Below are 18,331 nucleotides of genomic sequence, written 5' to 3'. Positions count from 1 at the left end.
CGTCCTGCTGCCCGCAGGGCTGGTGGTGTCCCTGCCCAGCTGCTCTGCAGGGCTGCTGCTGGGGGGGCTTGGCAGTCTCACCACTGGGTTCCAAACTGAAATGGCACCCTTCAGTATAAGTGACCACATTTGGGTGTAGTGTTCCAGATACAGCTTTCTAAATTCCTACAGAGAGGATTAGTGCTTTCCTGTGTCAGCTGAAAACATCTAGCGAGTCATAGGACCACTTGATCTTGGTGGCAGAGCTGTTTAATTTCTTTTGGGGAGGGACATGAGATGGCTGTGGTACTTTGTACAGTGTCTAGGAGAGTGAGTTCAGGAATTAGGTGTATTAGTGAAATCGAGAAGATAGCTATTAGAAAAGTTGAAGACTGAAAACTACCTCGTTTCATTCAAATGTTGGTGAAAACTTCTGCTAACCTGTTTCAACAAGAAAAGCAAAAATTTGAAATCTTGTTATACTGATTTTGATTGTTGCCAGTTGCTTGTAATGTGTATTACAAATTTATGGAGTTTAATATATGCCATTTTATTAGAAAAGTCACCCTATACCAAGAGTTTGCAGTTATACAAAGCTTTAAGACTTCATACTACATATGATTATAAACGTGTTCTTGACGTAGGTATTTAAGACTAAATATATTGTTTTACTTGTCCTTTATCTTCCATCTTATCAGGCACTTAAGTTTTGGCTGGCGGCTCGGCCTAAGCAGAAAGCATGAATCCCTGTGAATAAACCGTTTGCTGCTGGGTGCCTGACAGAACAGATGTATTCCAGTGATGAAAGCTTGGCCAAGCAGTAAACTAAAATGCTAAAGAAATATGTGTGAAGTACATCCACTTGCAACAGAATTGTATATTTAGCTTTTTACAGCTTTTCACCATTTTAGACATATTTAATAAATAATACTTAATTTTTTCAGCTGTTGCCTTTTTTCATGAGACTAGTGGTATATTCAAGCAGTTAAAATAGGCAGTGGAAATCACTACTTTTCTCTCAGGCGGTACTGTTTAAATCAGAAATACATTTCATCTTCTGGAGAACTTGCTAAGATAATAGGCTGAACCTGTTTCATGTCATATAATACCTGTTGGAAGATGTGTGGAGCACCAAGAATGGAAGTTAACTCTCCAGTCTAGAAACTGAAGATCATAGTTGTGTTCACATAATTTTTAAAAAATAGCATACTGCTTAAGACATCTTAACAAAAATTAGAGATCTGCATTTTCCTTACATTTTAGTATTGTTTGTGTAGCCTTGCTATCCCATATTCAGCTACTGTCAGAGTCCTGGCCATGACCTCAGCCGGCCAGTTCTGCCTTTGAAGTGTGGCCAAGTCCTTGAGCTGTCATAGCCATTCAGCTGAGATGAATGTTGACCTCCTTTTCTAACTTGGAAATCCAAAGCTGGGAATAGTTTGTCTGAGACCTATTGCTTGGAGAATGTAAAATGGTACTAGTGATACTGAGTACGTTTTGTCTCTAAATGACTTCATACGAAACCTTTTCCATTTATCAGATTATTATTTTTTTCCAGATTGTCTAAGACATCAGCTTTGAACTAAAGCTGTAAGGTGACAAAGAAAACGTGTGAAATTAAGAAGGGGGGGAGACAATGACAAAACCAAAAAGTCAAACAAAACAAACAAAAGAAATCCAGATCTCAGGAATGACAAGTGAGGGGGAAAAAAAAGTGAAGGGTCAAAAAAAAAAAAAGTGAATAGATTGATTTCCCCAGGGTTTGTGTGCATGCTCCATCGTCAGTTGCCAAATATTTGTGGTACTGGCTAAAAAATTAGTGTTTCAGTGTATGTATTTTATATGCACTTAACATAGAGTTGTTTTTATTTCAATTATTCTTAGTGCACTTGCGAAGCAGGTTGAGAAGGGAAGAGAAAATTCTTTTCATGTACATGACCATATGTCTATTTTATCCATGCTTTCCTTCCTCAGCATTTAAAAATAGCTGCTATACTGTAATAATATTTATCTCTAACTTCTTTAATTAGAAACTATGTGCGTCATACCAAACTGTTCTGAGAGGAAAAATATAATTTCTGCATGTCTACCCTACTAACCTAATTCTTTTTCAAGGATAAGAGTGGGCTAAAATGAAATATTTTTAGAAGTGCAGTGCACCACATAGGAGCTCCCTTTAGAGACATCGCATGTTCATAGCAGGAAGGGACAGCAGAATGACTAGTTAATGGCAGCAGGATTTGACCACACTGGGTTTTAAACAGTGGAATAAAATGCATTAGACTTACTTATCCAAGCTGAAAGATTTGGTAACTTCAAAACATTTAATGTGTGAGGTGACAAAATTAGATGGTGAAGTCAGTAGGTGGTAGATGCTGGAGTTCTGCAAAAATAATTTATTAAGAATCAAGTTAAATGCTTAACCATTTCAATTGTTCATGAAGTAGCTTCCTACTTATGACCCATAGTCAGAGCAAGCTTTATCATTCTTTGGTACGTGTAAAGAAAGTTCAGTTAGCCAGGTGGTTTGGGTAGGGATATGTTTGGGGTTTTTAATAATCTTGTGTATGTAAGAGTGAAGTATTTGTGTATGCTCAGCACTTTTTACCTTTGCTAGCACCACAGAATGATGTCCTCTCATTGTAAGGAATTGAGTTCCCAGAAAGTCTGAGGAATAAAGTGAAGAGTGCAAAACTTGATGTTCAGGTAACATGAGAATTCTGGGGCCAGTGTTCTCAGTATCTGTCAAATAGTCTTCATATTTCTTCATTTCAGTGGAGCAAAGTATTGAGTAGGCTAACAGTAATTGATTTAAGAACACATTATATTGAAGTTTGCTTGGTGAAGAGTAAAGAAATACTCTGTAAAGAATTCTATAGGTTAACATTCAGAACTTGGCTTTCAATCATTAAGATTAATTCAGTTTTACGCAAATTCTTTTTAAATCAGTACCAGTTTTGGTACAAATTTCCTCATGAATTTTTAACAATAGAAATATTTTTAAAGGTTTCATCAAAATAGTTACAAGGTTCAGTTTGCAAGCAAAAAACCACAAGGTTGGAAAGAATTAACTTTGGCATGTAGCTACAATCCCCAAAATATGCCAAAGAGACATTCTGGAGTTAATGGACTAGATAGATTCAATGGTAGTGTACTAAAAATGAGAAATATTTGTAACTTTTGATTTAAATTGAATAAACTTTAGCCCAAGACTGTGCAAAAATTGAGGTTTGGTGCTCTTGGCACTGCTTACTGCTCTGGAATAGCCAGGTGCTGTTAGTACAGTTCCTTTGCTGCAGAGTTCCTGGTATCCCTAGGTACTCTTGGTTCTCCACAGAGCTGTCTAGCTTGCGTATCACGTTCACTTAGTCTGTTCTTCTTCGGAGAAAGTTGCAATAGCTTAAGAAATAACCGTCTGTAGCCATTTATTATCTCCTGTGAGCTGGAGGCTATGACTGTCTTTCCTGAAATGTCTTAGCAGGTTCTGTCATGCAAAATCTGGGTTTGTTTAAATCCCAATTTAAACTATACCACTAAAGGTAGTTTAAACTAATCCACCTGACCTGCACTCGGGTGGAATGACAAGAACTCACGTGGTCACAGTAGCTGAGTTTTGGGGAGGGCAGCTGCTGGTTGTTGTAGGGTTAGTTCTTAAACTATCCTAGCTAAACCCACAGGATGGCGTTCAGTTGAACTAGTTCTTACCCTGTTTTGGCACGTAGTTGGATTTTGTTTACGTACTTACTTAGTGTTTCTGACATTGCACTTGTGTTCCATTACTGCTGGAAAGTATCTTTGTCTAAACTTAAGATATTGTGCTTCTGGGCTTGGACAAGATGGTCCTTCAGGAAAGAGAAAATATCTGTGAAAGTTCAGGCATGAATCTGGATTTGATGGAGTCTGGGTCTGAGCATCTGGCTCTCCACAAGCATCTTGGAAGTACAGTAGAACACAAAGAAACTTCCAAAGGCAGATGAGCCTGGGAAGTCTCAGTCTGGAGTTCAACTTTTCACCTGTAATTCTATACACCAAGTTTCAGTCTATTTAAAGGGTCTGCTTTATGTACCTTCTAAAGAAAAAAATCTGTGTAGCACCCCAAAAGACACTAAAATTGTAGACCGAGGGAAAGAATAGCCAAAACACAGTAAAAATTCTGTTACTACCGAGATGTGAAGTTGGCTTTCAGACACTTTAAGCCTGCATTTGAATTCTCCTTTTTAACGTCATTGTAATTGTAGTTTGGATTGTGTGTATGCAAGTTTAGCACTCTTATTCACAAATCCTTTGTTTCCAAAAAAGGCTCCTAAATGATTTGTTTTATTTTAGAAAATAGTATCTAGTGTTCTTTGTGTTGCTGTGCTAAAGTTTTATGTAATTGGTAGCTGTGGTAGAAAGAAGTAAAATAAATAATACTAATTTAGAAATAGGTATGTTACCCCAAATCGGTTTCATGCTGATATTTAGACACCATAAAATCTGATGGACTTGCATATTTTTCCTTTAAATAGCTTTTTGTTTGGAAAATAGCAGCTTATAATCATTGCAAAAATGATTTAATATTCAAAGTTTGATAGTTCAAAATACTCCAGAATTGTGACCACCAAACTTCCTTTGCTAGACCCTACCATGACCAGCAAATGCTCCTGCCTTCCAAGTTGTTCGGTTACTGCTGGTCGTACACCCACCACTGTCAACGCTTGCTGTAATGATGTAAATGAAATGGTATACACCTTAAATAGGAAGTGTGCATCATAAGTCACGCTGTCACCTGGCCTGTCGCAGACGGGTTACGCTGCCTGATAATGTGCCATGCAGTAGGTTACAGGGCGTGGATCGTACAAAGTGAATAAGCAGTGCTTGAGCTGTCAGGTGTAAAGTGCTGCAGAGTGTTGCTTACCTGGGCTATTGAAGCTTTCTCTGCTGGGTTTTTTTGTACAATTTTGTATGCTTTGGTTAAAAAAAAAATCCAATCTAGCCACATGGTTCATTTTTGTGATAATTTCTTTCTTTCTGCAGCTCTACTGAGAAGTCATTTCCTTGGAGATCATCAGGTACTATCTTTTATCCGTACATTTTGCTTTAAGCCCCCAAAACTTTATTTTCTTGACATTCGTTGCTTGTTTTGAAGTGAACTGAACATTAGCAGAAATGCTATGTGTCTCTTTCAAGCATCTTTTCTGAAGTGTAACATTAATGTTGTGTTCGTTATGTAACGGAGAGGCTTGCGTGTTCCTGTGTTACTGCTGAAGGTTGTTTTGGCTTAGAGGTAGTTGCAGGTGCTTTTCCTGCACCTTTTTGTGCCTTTGCCTTTTTGTGTGAGATGTGACAGTAACAAAAGTCTTTTGTATTGGCTCTCCTCTGCAATTAATTACAAAATACTTTTGAGTCTTCCCCTTGGCAGGTAAGGATCATGAAAAAACACGGTATGTTTTAATCATGAAAACTGATTTTCTTTTTACAAATATTCTTAATTGAGAAAATCTCCAATAAGCGAAGGTTTTTCTGAGAGTGCTTTTTCTATTTTTGTATCTCAGGATAGCTTGAACTTTCTTTCCAAAACAAGAAATATTTGTCTTGTAGTACTTCTACATCTATTCTTGAGTATATTAGATGGAATGGATGGGACTGTATCTTAGAAGTGAGGTTCAAGTGTCTGTTCAGATAATCCGATCTCTCCTTCACAGAACAGAGCATTTAACTAGTTAGGGGGTTGCATCAGTTAAAATATTTAATATTGAAGAGTCAATGTTCCGATCAGTGGTTGTCTCTTTGGAGGATGAAGTGTACGTGCAGAAGTCAACATGTCAAAGCCACACAGCAAGACCAGAAATGGGGCCTCGACTCCCTGCAAATTGCTTTTTGCTCTGGATTGTGTTTCTCTAATTCAATCATGTACTCTTGACAGAATGTCATGTTAAGCAAAACTGTTCTAATGTAATCAAAATGCAATTAGCATTTGAGGTAGCCTGTTAAAAGTTTTATTAACCAAGTTCTGTGTAGTGTTGCTATCATATCTTTATATAAGGACGCATGCAGTTTTAAGAGCTATCCAGTTTCTGCTGTACAAAGAATAACATCATAGTTATCTGTTTGTTCACTCAAGCGTGTTCATAATTATGATAATTGTGACTATTTTAGGTAAATAAGTCTCTCAAACTATCTACTTTCCCTTTCCCTTCCTGTTTCTTGTTTTATTTAGAGACTAAGCTCTTAAACTTGTGCGTAATTGTATTTACATGGTTTCAGTTGCCATCATGGTATTGCCTCAGCTGAGGTGAGGCACACGTTAGCTTATTTCCTGTCTTTTAAATCCGGTATTCTTAATATACTTGCCTGGGCATTGAAATTTTGTAGTCATGGTGGTGCTTTTCAGGTATTCTTTTAGCAATGTTTTTAAACAAAGTCAAATATGTTTTTTCAAGTAGTTAAGAAATTAGTTTTACTTATTCTTACAATGTGAAAATTATTTTTGTGGGTTTTGCTTTTGTAGGGTTTGGTTTTGGTTTTTTGGTTTTTTTGTTTTTTTTTTTTAATCACATCATTTCCCCTGGTTCTATAATGCTCCAGTCACAGTTCACAACTGGTAAAGAGACCTTGTGAGAGGCCTCGGTCATTGTTTTACTGATGTATCCCGTCCAACTGCATTCTAGCTCTTTATTTCCTCCTCAGTTTTTCCTGTCGTTTATTCTTTGTCTATAGTTTGTTTTTCTCCTTGACTTTCTATTAGTTCCCCTCTTTCATCTATCCAGCTCACATTTTTATTTTATCCTTGAATTCTCTCCCCTTGTTTGTGTTCTTTTCTTCAGAAATCTCCTGTGCGCATCCCTGCTAAGAAGTCACTTACTGTATTGCAAAAAATAATTTTTCTGTTTTAATACTGTATGCATTTATATAAACCTACATGTTTAGTTCTCACATCTCTATGTATCCAAAGTAAGGCTTTTCTGGAGTAATTGCTCAGAAGTGGGCATGTTTTGTGCTTAGAATTTTCTGATATACATTTCATTTAATGTTTACACTTGTGATTATAGCATGCTTGTAGGTTTTACTTAAGAGATTCACTCTTGAGCGTTATTTTGAAGAAGTGTCACTAGATGATGCTTTACCAACTGCAGTCTGAAAAATACTGAAATTAAAGATGAATGAAAACACTCCCTTAAATCACCTTTTTTTTCCTGACTGCAGATAGTAGTTTATATCAAAAAGCATCAGTTGATGATGTGATGTGACCATAGTGGTAATTGCTTTATGCATCAGTAGAATTGTACTGAATTTTTAACAGAAATATAAAATGATGTTGTTTTGCAGATGCTTATAAATAGAATATTAGATCAGCAGCCATTTATACAAAGGCTATTATTTTATTCAGGGCACTCTCCTCATGATTTATACTAGCAGAGAGAGAAAGACAGACAACAATTCATTTTATTGTGCATTCTTGCCTTTGTTAGGGAGCCTAAACAATCTTTATTTTTTAGCACTGTGAAAGCATTTGCTTGGTGGCAAATGTGTGATGGAAGCGAGGTTTTGGTTCAGACCCCTGTCTTAGGAACATCTGTACGGCACTGTACAATTGAACTTTAGTCTTCCTATGTGCTTCTCTCAAAATTGATTATTTGTCAGTTTGACATTGATTTAGTATCAAGTAACAAGGCCCCGGGTTATTTAAACAAAAAGGATTGAAGATTAAAATATTGAAGTGGAATATAGTGATAATTCAAATGTCCCAGTCCCCGCAAGTGTTTTATTCGACAGACCCCGCAATACTGTCGCTGACGCCTGTGAGGATCTGTTACTGACTTAGTGTGACAGGAGCCGTGCAAGTTGGTTGTGTCCGCGTTCGTTCTCTCCATCATTTCTAGGCGCACTGATGGTTAAATTAATGGGAGTGTAGTAACGCTTCTTATTAAATCTTAATTAAATTTGGTCATAATACTCCTATTATAGTAAATCAATTAGTGTCAAATTTTCTAGATGGCTTTGACCTAAGAATGTACTACTGATAAGTAACTGGGCTGACTGCTGTAATTTCTGAGATGCATTGATTCTTTAATTTTTTTTATCTGGTATTAGAATAGTGTTCAAACATTCCTCATAATAGTAATTAATAAGTAACATCTTTAATATCAATGTTCCATTATGGCTAATTGTGCAGATAGTGAGACATCAGCATTTTGTGTACAGCTACTGGCAAAACCCAGAGTATTTCTTTACAGCTTGATAGGTACAAATACTCTGTGTGGTTTATTTCTCTTTTGAATTATACTGTAATAACAACCGCTTCAAAGCATTTCCACTAGTTCATCTGTCAGGGGCTTTTGTTGGTTTTGTGGGGGATTTTTTCCATGAGTTCCACTAGATTGTGTGTTGGGGTATTCTTTGTCAGTTTGAGAGAGTTTTTGTTAGCTATTGTATAGGATTTATTTCAGCCCTCTTTGCCATCTTCTTCCTAGCATCAAATTTCTGCCAGCTCCTAACAGTTTTGCCTCTTTCTGTAATGTGCAGTTATATTCATTTCCAAAGAGCGCTTAGCAGGCTTCGTTGTCCACAACCCACAACTTCTGTCATGAAGCAGTCGCCGAAGCCTTTACTAGAGTGTTGCTTCTTAACATGCTGCTTTTGGTGTCCACTCTGGGCTCAGTCATACATTTCTTCTGCAAGAATTTACGTATCTGGTGTTACCTTTAAATGTAACCCACATTTCCTAGTCCCCTTCCTCAGGGCAGGGTGAGGTTGGGCATGGGGAACAATTCCTTCCCCTTGGGGCTGTCAGGCGCTGGAAGGGGCTGCCCAGGGAAGGGGTCGAGTCCCCACCCCGGGGGGGATTTAACAGCCGGGCAGAGGCGGTGCTGAGGGCCAGGGTTTGGGGGTGGGATGGCAGTGCTGGGTGAACGGTTGGAACTAATGATTCTGTCATTCTATATTGCATCTGTGGTACCTACTCTTCATTAGTAAGTGTAACGTGATGGCAACTGAATGCTTAATATTTCTGTGAAAATAATTTTGATTCAGTTTTTCTTGTTGTTCCATGTCCTCATCTTTGTCCTTTTTTTCCAGACTCTGTTTATCTTTCTTCGTAACAGTGCTGTGATGTCTCCTTCGCTTTCTCTTATGTATGATAACACTTCCCTTGGCTGTCTGTAGAGTTCAGCTAACATTCTTAGAACTGAAGTTAGCTTAAGAGTTGTTAAAAAGTAAACATTTGGATAGTAGTACATGAAGTAAACAATGTGTAAAATCTGCAGCAACTTCTGGTGGTGGTACACAAACAGGGATGAAATTCAGCTCAGCCTTTTATTTATGAAGCTTTTGAGATTATAGGACCTTAAGACAAGTGATTGCTATCTCCTGTGCCCTACAATACACTTGCACAGTGTTTCTACTCTGCAAATTATACTTACTAGGTAATCGATTACGTTTTTCATTGAAATAGGTTGGAATGTACATTTGAAAAATTAGAATTGTAGAACTACATCAGAACTGCAGGAAGCAGGATCCTCAGACATCAGTATTAACATTCTTTTCGTTTAGTTTGTTAGATGATACCTGTCTACCAGGAGACTGTTTATGTTGGAAGTAAATTCTTTGTTACTATGTGTGAGAAAATTATTATGATTGAGTTTGCAGGAAACTTAAATATGAAACATTGGTTTTATCTAATTAATTTATTCTTTCAGATCCTCCGACCACCAGTGTAAACAAACCCCAGGTGTCAGAGAGTGTTCATACCAATGCCTATGACATTAGGACAGAACCAGAACAAGGGAACCTCTACTCACCAGAGCAGACATCTCTCCATGAAAGTGAGGGTCTGTTGTGTGCATTTTACGTATTAGGACATATTTCTATATTGAGTGGAAAAAATGTAATACAATTCTGAATGCAACGAATAACGAAATTATATAGTATTTTATTTTTGTGAAGTTGTCTGATGCTTTTATTCTTTTCCTGGCTTCATATCTACAGGGTCTGTAGGTAACTCAAGAAGTTCAACACAAATGAATTCTTATTCTGACAGTGGTTACCAGGAAGTAAGCAGTTTCCATAACAGCCAAAACTTGAGCAAATCGGAAAACAGACAGCAGCATTCCCTCATTGGAACCGCTAATAACCATTTGGTGAGAAGCTCGCGGGCTGAAGGGCAGACATCAGTCCAGGTACGCTCAAAAGAGTACGCTTTATCTCTGCCTGTGCACTGTCTGTAACACAGTTTCAAAGACTACTTTTCTATAGGCTGGAATCGATGTTATTAAATTACACTTTTATTGAACACCACTGGTTAAACAGCAGAAACGGCTTGCAGCTGACATAGGCTTGTTTGCTGAGATCGGCATGCATGTGATCTCGTTCGTTCACTGCAGCTGAAATTGAGTAAAACTTCTGAGGAACCCTGAGTGCAGACTACGCTGCTAATACAGTATCAAGAAAGTATCGTTCACTTGAATTCAGCTGTGATATGGTGGACAACCTCCTAGGATTTAGTCAGTGTGTAAACATAGTGCTTAAAGGAAGGTGGTGTTTGTGTTCCTGGACCTTCTACTGCTTCTGGCTTTTTCCCCCTCCTTTTTCGTTGATCAGAATGATAGTAAGACAGTGATTGACAAAACTTATTTAGCTTATATAGAACTCTTTCCATCGCTGTTCCTGAATTTCCAAAGTGGTAGAGTAGTGAGGAAAGAAAGCATAGGTGCATATTAACATAAAAAGCCGAATAACAATGAGGAACAGATGTTTATTTAACGTTAAATTGACATTTTATGTATTAAGAAATACTGGTTAGAAAAGACTTTATAGGAAAGCTTGAAGGAATTGCATTTAGGGTAAAAGCATTTCTTGTTGACTTCTCTTGTCTTACTGGAGAAAAGTATCCACTACATGGCCTAAATGATAAAAATTAATAAATGTTTTTGTTTTTAAACAGCCTTCAGTAAATACTGCTACCAACCGAGTCATGAGACGCGTCAGTTCAGTCCCCTCCAGAGCACAGTCTCCCTCTTACATGGTCAGCACAGGTGTTTCCCCTTCAAGGGGGTCGCTGCGAACATCTCTGGGTAGCGGGTATGGTTCTCCATCAGTTACTGAGCAGAGATCCCTTACTTCTCACGCGTATTCATCTACTACTCTGCCAGCACAGCGGGCAGCATCCCCGTACGCTGCACAGAGACCTGCCTCCCCAACGGCTGTGCGGCGGATCGGCTCGGTTACATCCAGACAGATGGCAAATCCCAATGGCGGGACTTCCCAGTACCAAACATCGGTCAGAGTCGGCTCTCCTCTTGCCCTTGCTGACGTACAAACCAGAGTAGCTTCTCCATCCCAAACTCAGCTGGGATCTTCTTCCCCGAAGCGTTCTGGCATGGCTGCAGTTCCACAGCATTTGGGAACAACACTGCAAAGGACAATTCATGATATTGAACAATATGGACAGCAGTATGAGATATATGAGAGAATGGTCCCTCCACGTCCAGACAGCCTTACAGGTTAGTAAAAAGGTAAAGACACAGCTTAAACCTTGGCACAAATCTACAACAGTAGAAAAGCTAGGACATAACTGCAGTGGATGTATCAAATAAGTTGTAAATACTGATGTCAAAGACACCAATCACACCGTAAGTTCCCTGTGAATACTGTCTTTCTCTGTAATTACTAGATTGCTAGTCATGCATTAAATTAAATTGTATGTTCTAAGTAGCTAAGCGGAATTCTGAGTCTTCCAAACAGAGGCATTTCAGTATTTTCAAAGAGAAGGTACATTTAAATGTATGTGCAGGTCATACACAAAGTAAAAGATTCTAGGCTGGAACTAGGGTTATCTCTAGTTCGTTCTTAAAATATGTAACTGAGTAGCACTGAATCTTAGTCTTTTTTTCCTCTAATATTTCTAGGCTCTCTCAAAGTACTTCAACTTAAATATAGGGTAACCATTGTAATAATACCTTAAAATAAAGCCCTAAAAGGTAGAATCTATTCATCTCAGAGGCCGTTCTTACTAAGATGCAGTTACTTTACATTTGAAGTTCTGTTACTGGTTTTGTTCTGACCATCTGAATGAGCACAGCCCAGGTGACCTTGCAGTTACATTCTATGCTCTTTTGAACACACTGCAGTGTCTGGTTTTTTTTCTTTTAAACTATTACATTGCAGGAAATCCCAAAATATTCTCACTCCTCAGCAAGAAGTTTAAGGCGTCTTCTCCCTCACCTCTGTTTGCAAGACACAGTAATCTACTGGTTTGGTAAGGGAGGGAAAACAAATCAGTTTGACGTGAAAGGCTATTCAGTAGTTTAAATGAGTGCAGTCCAGTGGGCTGCACGATCTGTGATGTAACAGCAATCTTGTACTCTGAAAAGATTCTTAAGGTACTTTACAAATACCACTGCTTGAGAATATCACCTTGTCTAAACAGGTGAACTGATGCATCTTTAGAAAAAAAGGAGTTATTGGGATAGTGGATCAGTAATTCAGAAACAGATGCGGCCAGAGGAGAAGTATCGTGTAATTGTTTCAAAGGAAGTGAAAATTGAAGAGACCGGAATACAGATGTTACAAAGAAAAGCTTTCCAACATTCAAGAGAACTCTCCTGGTAGTGTAATATACAAAAACCAAGTTGGTGTAGGTGGCAAAAGTGTTATGTAGCAATTATATAATACATAAGTAAACTAAGTTTGAAAATAAATATGGGCTTGGCTTATATTTTATTCAATATGAGCATCTGAGGCTTGTTTAGCACTTTGCTAGCTAAAGGTTCGGCGAAGGAGACTGTCAGCCAGGAGTGTGTAAGGCGGTGAAACAGGTGATACAGAAGTGTGGGAGGTTGGAGAGGAGTATTGAAATACAGCAATTTTGAAATGCTTCCAAAAGAATTTTTTTTAAGAGAGGGGAAGGGCTGAAGCTGATGAGTGCAGAAGAGCTTTTCCTTTGGGTGACGCATTCTGTAAGCTGCAAAAGCTCTGTTCCTTCAGCTCTCCAAGCAGCACAGAAGTTGATAAGACACAAGTAGGAAATGGTGAAGAACTCTCAGAATTAACTAAATTCTATTTTTCCACTGTGCAGTTTACTATATTAGTGCTTCTCTGTAGACTCTGGGAGTGTATCTTATAAAATAGGGGAACTAGGGTGCATTAAATGAAAGCATTAAAAATAGGTGAGCAAGTTGGTGGAGGGTAGCTAGTTAGCACACCTCCAGCACCAGGAAGCAGAGCATATACAAAGGACACATTAGAGAGTCAATGGTGCCAGATGTCAGAAAACGTTCCAGGGCTGAAAAAGAAGAAATACAGAATTAAGACTGTGCCACTGACCTCCTCATCAGGATGGCAACAGCGAATTCAATAGGAGATTGGTTGCTGATTCAGTTAGCAACATAGTAAGGGAAAGATACGTCAGTGCTGGTTACAGAATTACAGTAACACACTGGAATGCACGGAAAGAAATTGTAGGCAACTTGAATGAAGTTTTCATGGAGCAGATCAAGGGAACCTTCACAAGGAGAAGCAGGTCTGAACTGGTGCAGTGCTATTCAAAATGCTGCTACTGAAAAGCTGTTCTGCGCCTCTGCCAGTGGTGTCCTTGGATCTAGCCCTGCAGCAGTGGTAGCAGGACGTCCACTGCTGAGGGATTCAAGTGAGACGGACGTTAAAAGGAACTCGAGGGACAGCTGAAAGGCAAGGAGGAAAAAAGAGATTCTCGTGCAGCTGCAGCAGAGAGAGAGATGTGCACACGTCATGGGCTATTTAAGCCTCTATAAAGGCTTCTCTCCACGTGCTTAAAGCTCTGCTGTCACTACCAAAGACTTTTGCTCTTGCTGCTACCTATTGTTTTATTTTTGGGATTACGTCCCCCTTCAGGCCGTGCCCTGTTTCACAACTGGATTTCTGTCAGGTTCACAACTTACCTTGTCATTGTCGAATCTGAACTGCACGTGCTGACGTAGCTTTCACTCGGTGTGGTTTAGACTTTCAACTATAAATCCAACCAAAAAAACTGAGTTGGAAAACTTAGTTGTCAGTGTATGGATGAAACTTTCCATCAAAGAAATGCTACTTTGTCAATGAATGTTTCAGTATGGATCATTTAATAATGGAAAGAAGTTTAATGAATAAATCCTTGTAACTGTAGATCTAACGAACACCTTTGCTTGGCTAAAAGAAGAAGGATTCAAGCGGGACAGCTTTATTATTTGTAATTGATGTGGGCCATGTACGTATTTCCCTCTTCTTGGTTTTAGGCCTGAGGAGTTCATACGCTAGTCAACACAGTCAGTTGGCGCAAGAATTGCGGTCGACTGTGTCTCCAGACTTGCACATCACTCCTATCTACGAAGGCAGAACTTACTACAGTCCCGTGTACCGTAGTCCAAATCATGGAACGATTGAGCTCCACCAGGGATCCCAGTCGGCATTATATCGAACGGGGTCAGGTGGGTAAAGGGCTTCCAAAGCTCCTCCATTGACTGTGTCGCAAAGTCATGCTTAATTTGCTTACTGGAGTTTTTCTGGAACCTATGGCATATAGGAGAACATACGTGAGAGATGTAATGCCGGTTTAAAAGGAAACACTAGATGTTATGAATTAATGGAGATAGGAACTAGGTTTGAAAGACTTAAAATAACGAGCAGCAATTAAAAAGCTTTTGCGATGTTTGCAAGAAATACTTGGGGCTATCAGTGTCAGCTTAGGGTCAGAATACTTTCTGTTTGATGTCACACACTTGGGTACATGCAAGCAAAGTGTACTTCATGACACAAAAAAATTGTTTCCTCTTGTGTTCTCTGTGCATCATTCTCCTACGAATTGAGTTTGTTCAATATTTTTTTATTCATCAGTACAGTAAAATGATAGCTTGCACACTTAAATTACCTACTGCACCTTTCATAGTAAAAATACTGATTTTACCCAGCTGCCCAGCAAAGGATAATGTTTAAGTACTATATCTGAAGATCGCATAGTGAAACCGAAGTATTTCTGTAGTATTTCATAAAATTTCTAGTCGCATATTATGAAGCGCATAGGCGTTACATTAGTGTTAGAACTGGTCTTCTGTAAAGAGAAATGTAATATGTGTAGCAGTTTATTCTTTAAGGTTGACTAATAATTTGTACAGTGGAGTAATTTCCAAAAACTCTCAAAATTATTAGAGTGATTTAACTAAGTAACTCTCTAGAAATATTTAGAGAAGTATGTGATTGATAGGTCATCTTTTCACACATTTGAAAATTGCTTTTTAATGTTCTTTAATGTCATTTGAAATACGAAAGAGTCTGGAATGTTGGAGGAGGCAACAGGTTTTGCAATTCTGTCTTCTACAAGCTAGAGTAAACAAATTAAGTTTGTCAGGATGTGCCAATGAGGAAATATAACTAGAAATTGGAATTCTCTGTTTACTTGTCTCCCTACTGTCACCTGCCTTGGAAGAACAAAAGCTACCACAACAGCTCTGTTAAGTCAGGAAGGTACATGTTCCTGTTTTTGAAACCATCAGCTTAATCTTTGAAATCATCCTCTTGTTAGCTTTTTGTCAGGGAGAATGTACATGCAGTTGCAAAAGGAAAATATCAAACAAACTATATAAAATTTTGTTTACTTATTTTTTCCTTTTTCTTTGTAGTGCAGTTGGCAAATTGACATTGCTGTCAGTAACTGAATTTTATTATAAACCTTGAAAACATTTTGCATCCTGATTTCTGCTTGATGACACAAGATGCATTTCTTACTTTTAAGTACTTGTTGAGGCAAGCTGAGGCATAAGCCTGGTTCCACTAAACCTTTAGTTCTGTAACAGACCTCTCTCTCTTCCCTGCGACATTCAGTAATTGCTCCCTTAAATCTGGTGATAGCTTCTAACATTCAGCACGCTACGTGGTTTTAAGACTGATTTTTTTTTTTTTTTGCTTATACTTTTTAACCACAATATCAATAGATATTAGTTACCTAGTTTGTTTTACTACTGATTTTATACTAGGAGTCGGAAATCTGCAAAGATCATCCAGTCAGCGTAGCACACTCACATACCAAAGAAATAATTATGCTCTGAACACAACAGCTACCTATGCGGAACCCTACAGGTCCATGCAGTACCGACTGTCAGAGTCCAATTATAACAGGCTGCAGCATGCAACGCCCGCCGATGACGGGACCACGCGATCTCCATCCATAGACAGCATTCAGAAAGACCCCAGGCAAGTCCATTTGTGCTTTCAAGAATCATACATATTTGCCGTAATAAGATTTTTAATATGTTCCTGGAATATGTGTGGTGCTTCGTCCATATTCCAGTTTTACGTTGTTTAAACAATCATTACTGTTTTAAATATTAAGATCTCTACCTTTATAGTCAAATTAGTAAATGCAGTCTACTTATTACAGTAAGAAAGAGTAACTTTTACACATTTAGTTATTACTACATTTTTCTTCCACGTTTATTTTCATTTAGAAGTTATTATGGGAAATACTTATAAATTTGATGAGAATTGACTGGATTATTCCAAGTATTTTTGAGTAACTCTAGAGAGCAGCCTTTAATATTGTAGTGAAGTTTTTCTTCATGGGAACGGGAATCGGGCAGGGTTTGAAAATTAGAAAGTACTTACCTAATTTGCTGGAATGAATTTTTCTTGAGCAGCCCACTCAAATTCCAAAACAACGTAAGTTTAAAAATTATATATAAATGTACAGTTTTGAAAGTGAATGCATATCCATATTTTTAAAATACTTACCAGTTTGATTTTGTAAATGTGTGTACACAGTGTAGGGATGTGACTAGTGTAATATTAGCATTACAATTCGTTAGAGAGACTATTCATTAAAATCTTGTCTTTTAAAGCGGGAGTACCAAGACCCAGTCCATGCAAGGCTTGGAGGGATTTGTGGTACTGTTTATCTTAAGCATGGGTACGTGATTGCTAGAAATTCCAGTCCGTCCTCCGATTACCAGTTCATTGCGGCAGCTTCTAGGCGCTCCATAGTCATGAAAGCACGTGACACGTTCTGCTTGTTTGGAAAGACGTGAAAGGAGAGCAGCTCATGCTGGAAGATATGGACTCCAGTGATGCCTCAGGAGCCTTTCATATGGAAACATTAGGGCACCAAATAAACGTTGAAAAAAGATATCCAATAGCTATGGTCAGACTGGAGGCTTACACCAGGTTCTTTTGGGCTTCCTGAATTACAGAAGGCTCGTAGCATGATTTGGCTATTTACTAGTTTGGCCCTACCCCTAGGTCCCAAAAGTAAAAGCACTTTTTTTACCAGATTTTGTTGTTCCGTGTATTAGTGGAAATTAATATTTTTTTTTAATAGATACTGAGAGACTGGATTAATTTCATGTAACTGAATGGTAGGTTCATTGAAATGATGTTATAGGATGATCTCACCTCTGACTAGTAATGCTTGCTAGCTGCATGCTGCTGCTGTCCTGTTCTGGCATGGCTAACAGAAGAGTTACATATAATAGGGGTGCTTCACATTCATGGCAAGGAACTTTAAAGAAATTCTGACTCAGTTTTCCTTGCTGATGCACCTTCTTATCTTGGAATTTCCCAGTGGAATAGCTTTTACCTTACATTTTAATCTGTTTCAGCTGCTGATTTGCATATCGTGCTATTGCAGAGGTTAGGTTAGTGCGTTCCAATAGCCTCAGCCTGGGCTGTTTGAAGGCATCGCTCGAGGGCAAGAGCGAGGCACCACTCCGAAAGCTCCTAGTTTTATTAGAAAGGCGGTTTTCCCTAAGGCCTTCCTATCATCAGTATGGAGAAATAAACCTCTGGGTTGTTGAGCAGTTCAACGTAGGCACGTAACTTGACTTTCCCTTTTTGGTGACTGCAGGAATCCCGGGGAGACCTCTGAATAGCTCCCCAAATGCTATTCTTGGAATGGCCTTTTTTCTTTTTTTTCTTTCTTTCTTTTTTTTTTTAAATGTACTTGGATTTTTGAGCGTGGGAAAACTTAAATACTGCTTCCCCCCCAGTCTTCCTTTACAGAAGGAAGATAGCACAGCAAATATTAGTATTTCCAAATCTGTGGATTGGGCATGGATATGTTTACTGACTTTTCCAGGGTTTGTCTGTGCAAAACAATTTTGTTTAATGAAGGAGATTTGATTTTAATTATTTTACATTTACAATCCCTGAATAACTCAAATTATGCAAATGCCCTTCATCTGATCACGATGATGAAGTTTCAGGCTGCACAGCTTTTGTTGAAGTGTAATTGACTTCAGACTAGGAAGAACGTTGAGCGCTGAGAAAAAAAATGTCTCATGGAAGAGTTGCCCCTGAGCAGCGTTGTTAAGGGCGTATCTGTTGCGTTGTATGTTTAAGTTTTGGGAGATTTATGTGGACTGCGGTGTTTGAG

At 38.5% G+C, this 18,331-nt stretch overlaps 1 protein-coding gene across 5 annotated transcripts in view; it reads left to right on the top strand.

Annotated features, from left to right (window-relative positions):
* Positions 1-18,331, top strand: part of PKP4 (plakophilin 4) — a 67,966-nt gene that overhangs the window by 20,138 nt on the left and 29,497 nt on the right. For 4 of the 5 annotated variants that reach the window (XM_009639023.1, XM_035894449.1, XM_009639021.2 and 1 more), the window contains exons 3-8: positions 4,996-5,030; positions 9,657-9,788; positions 9,946-10,136; positions 10,901-11,459; positions 14,208-14,399; positions 15,942-16,162. In XM_009639023.1, the coding sequence (XP_009637318.1) occupies positions 4,996-5,030; positions 9,657-9,788; positions 9,946-10,136; positions 10,901-11,459; positions 14,208-14,399; positions 15,942-16,162 (1,330 nt within the window). The remainder of the gene's footprint in view (positions 1-4,995; positions 5,031-9,656; positions 9,789-9,945; positions 10,137-10,900; positions 11,460-14,207; positions 14,400-15,941; positions 16,163-18,331) is intronic. The other variant, XM_035894447.1, reaches the window with a different exon arrangement.

The sequence above is a fragment of the Egretta garzetta genome, unplaced genomic scaffold, assembly GCF_000687185.1.
Source record: "Egretta garzetta isolate BGI_Z169 unplaced genomic scaffold, ASM68718v1 scaffold635, whole genome shotgun sequence".
Lineage (NCBI taxonomy): Eukaryota > Metazoa > Chordata > Aves > Pelecaniformes > Ardeidae > Egretta > Egretta garzetta.
The sequence above is the reverse complement of the archived record's forward strand: the minus strand, read 5'-3'. Positions and strand labels throughout refer to the sequence as shown.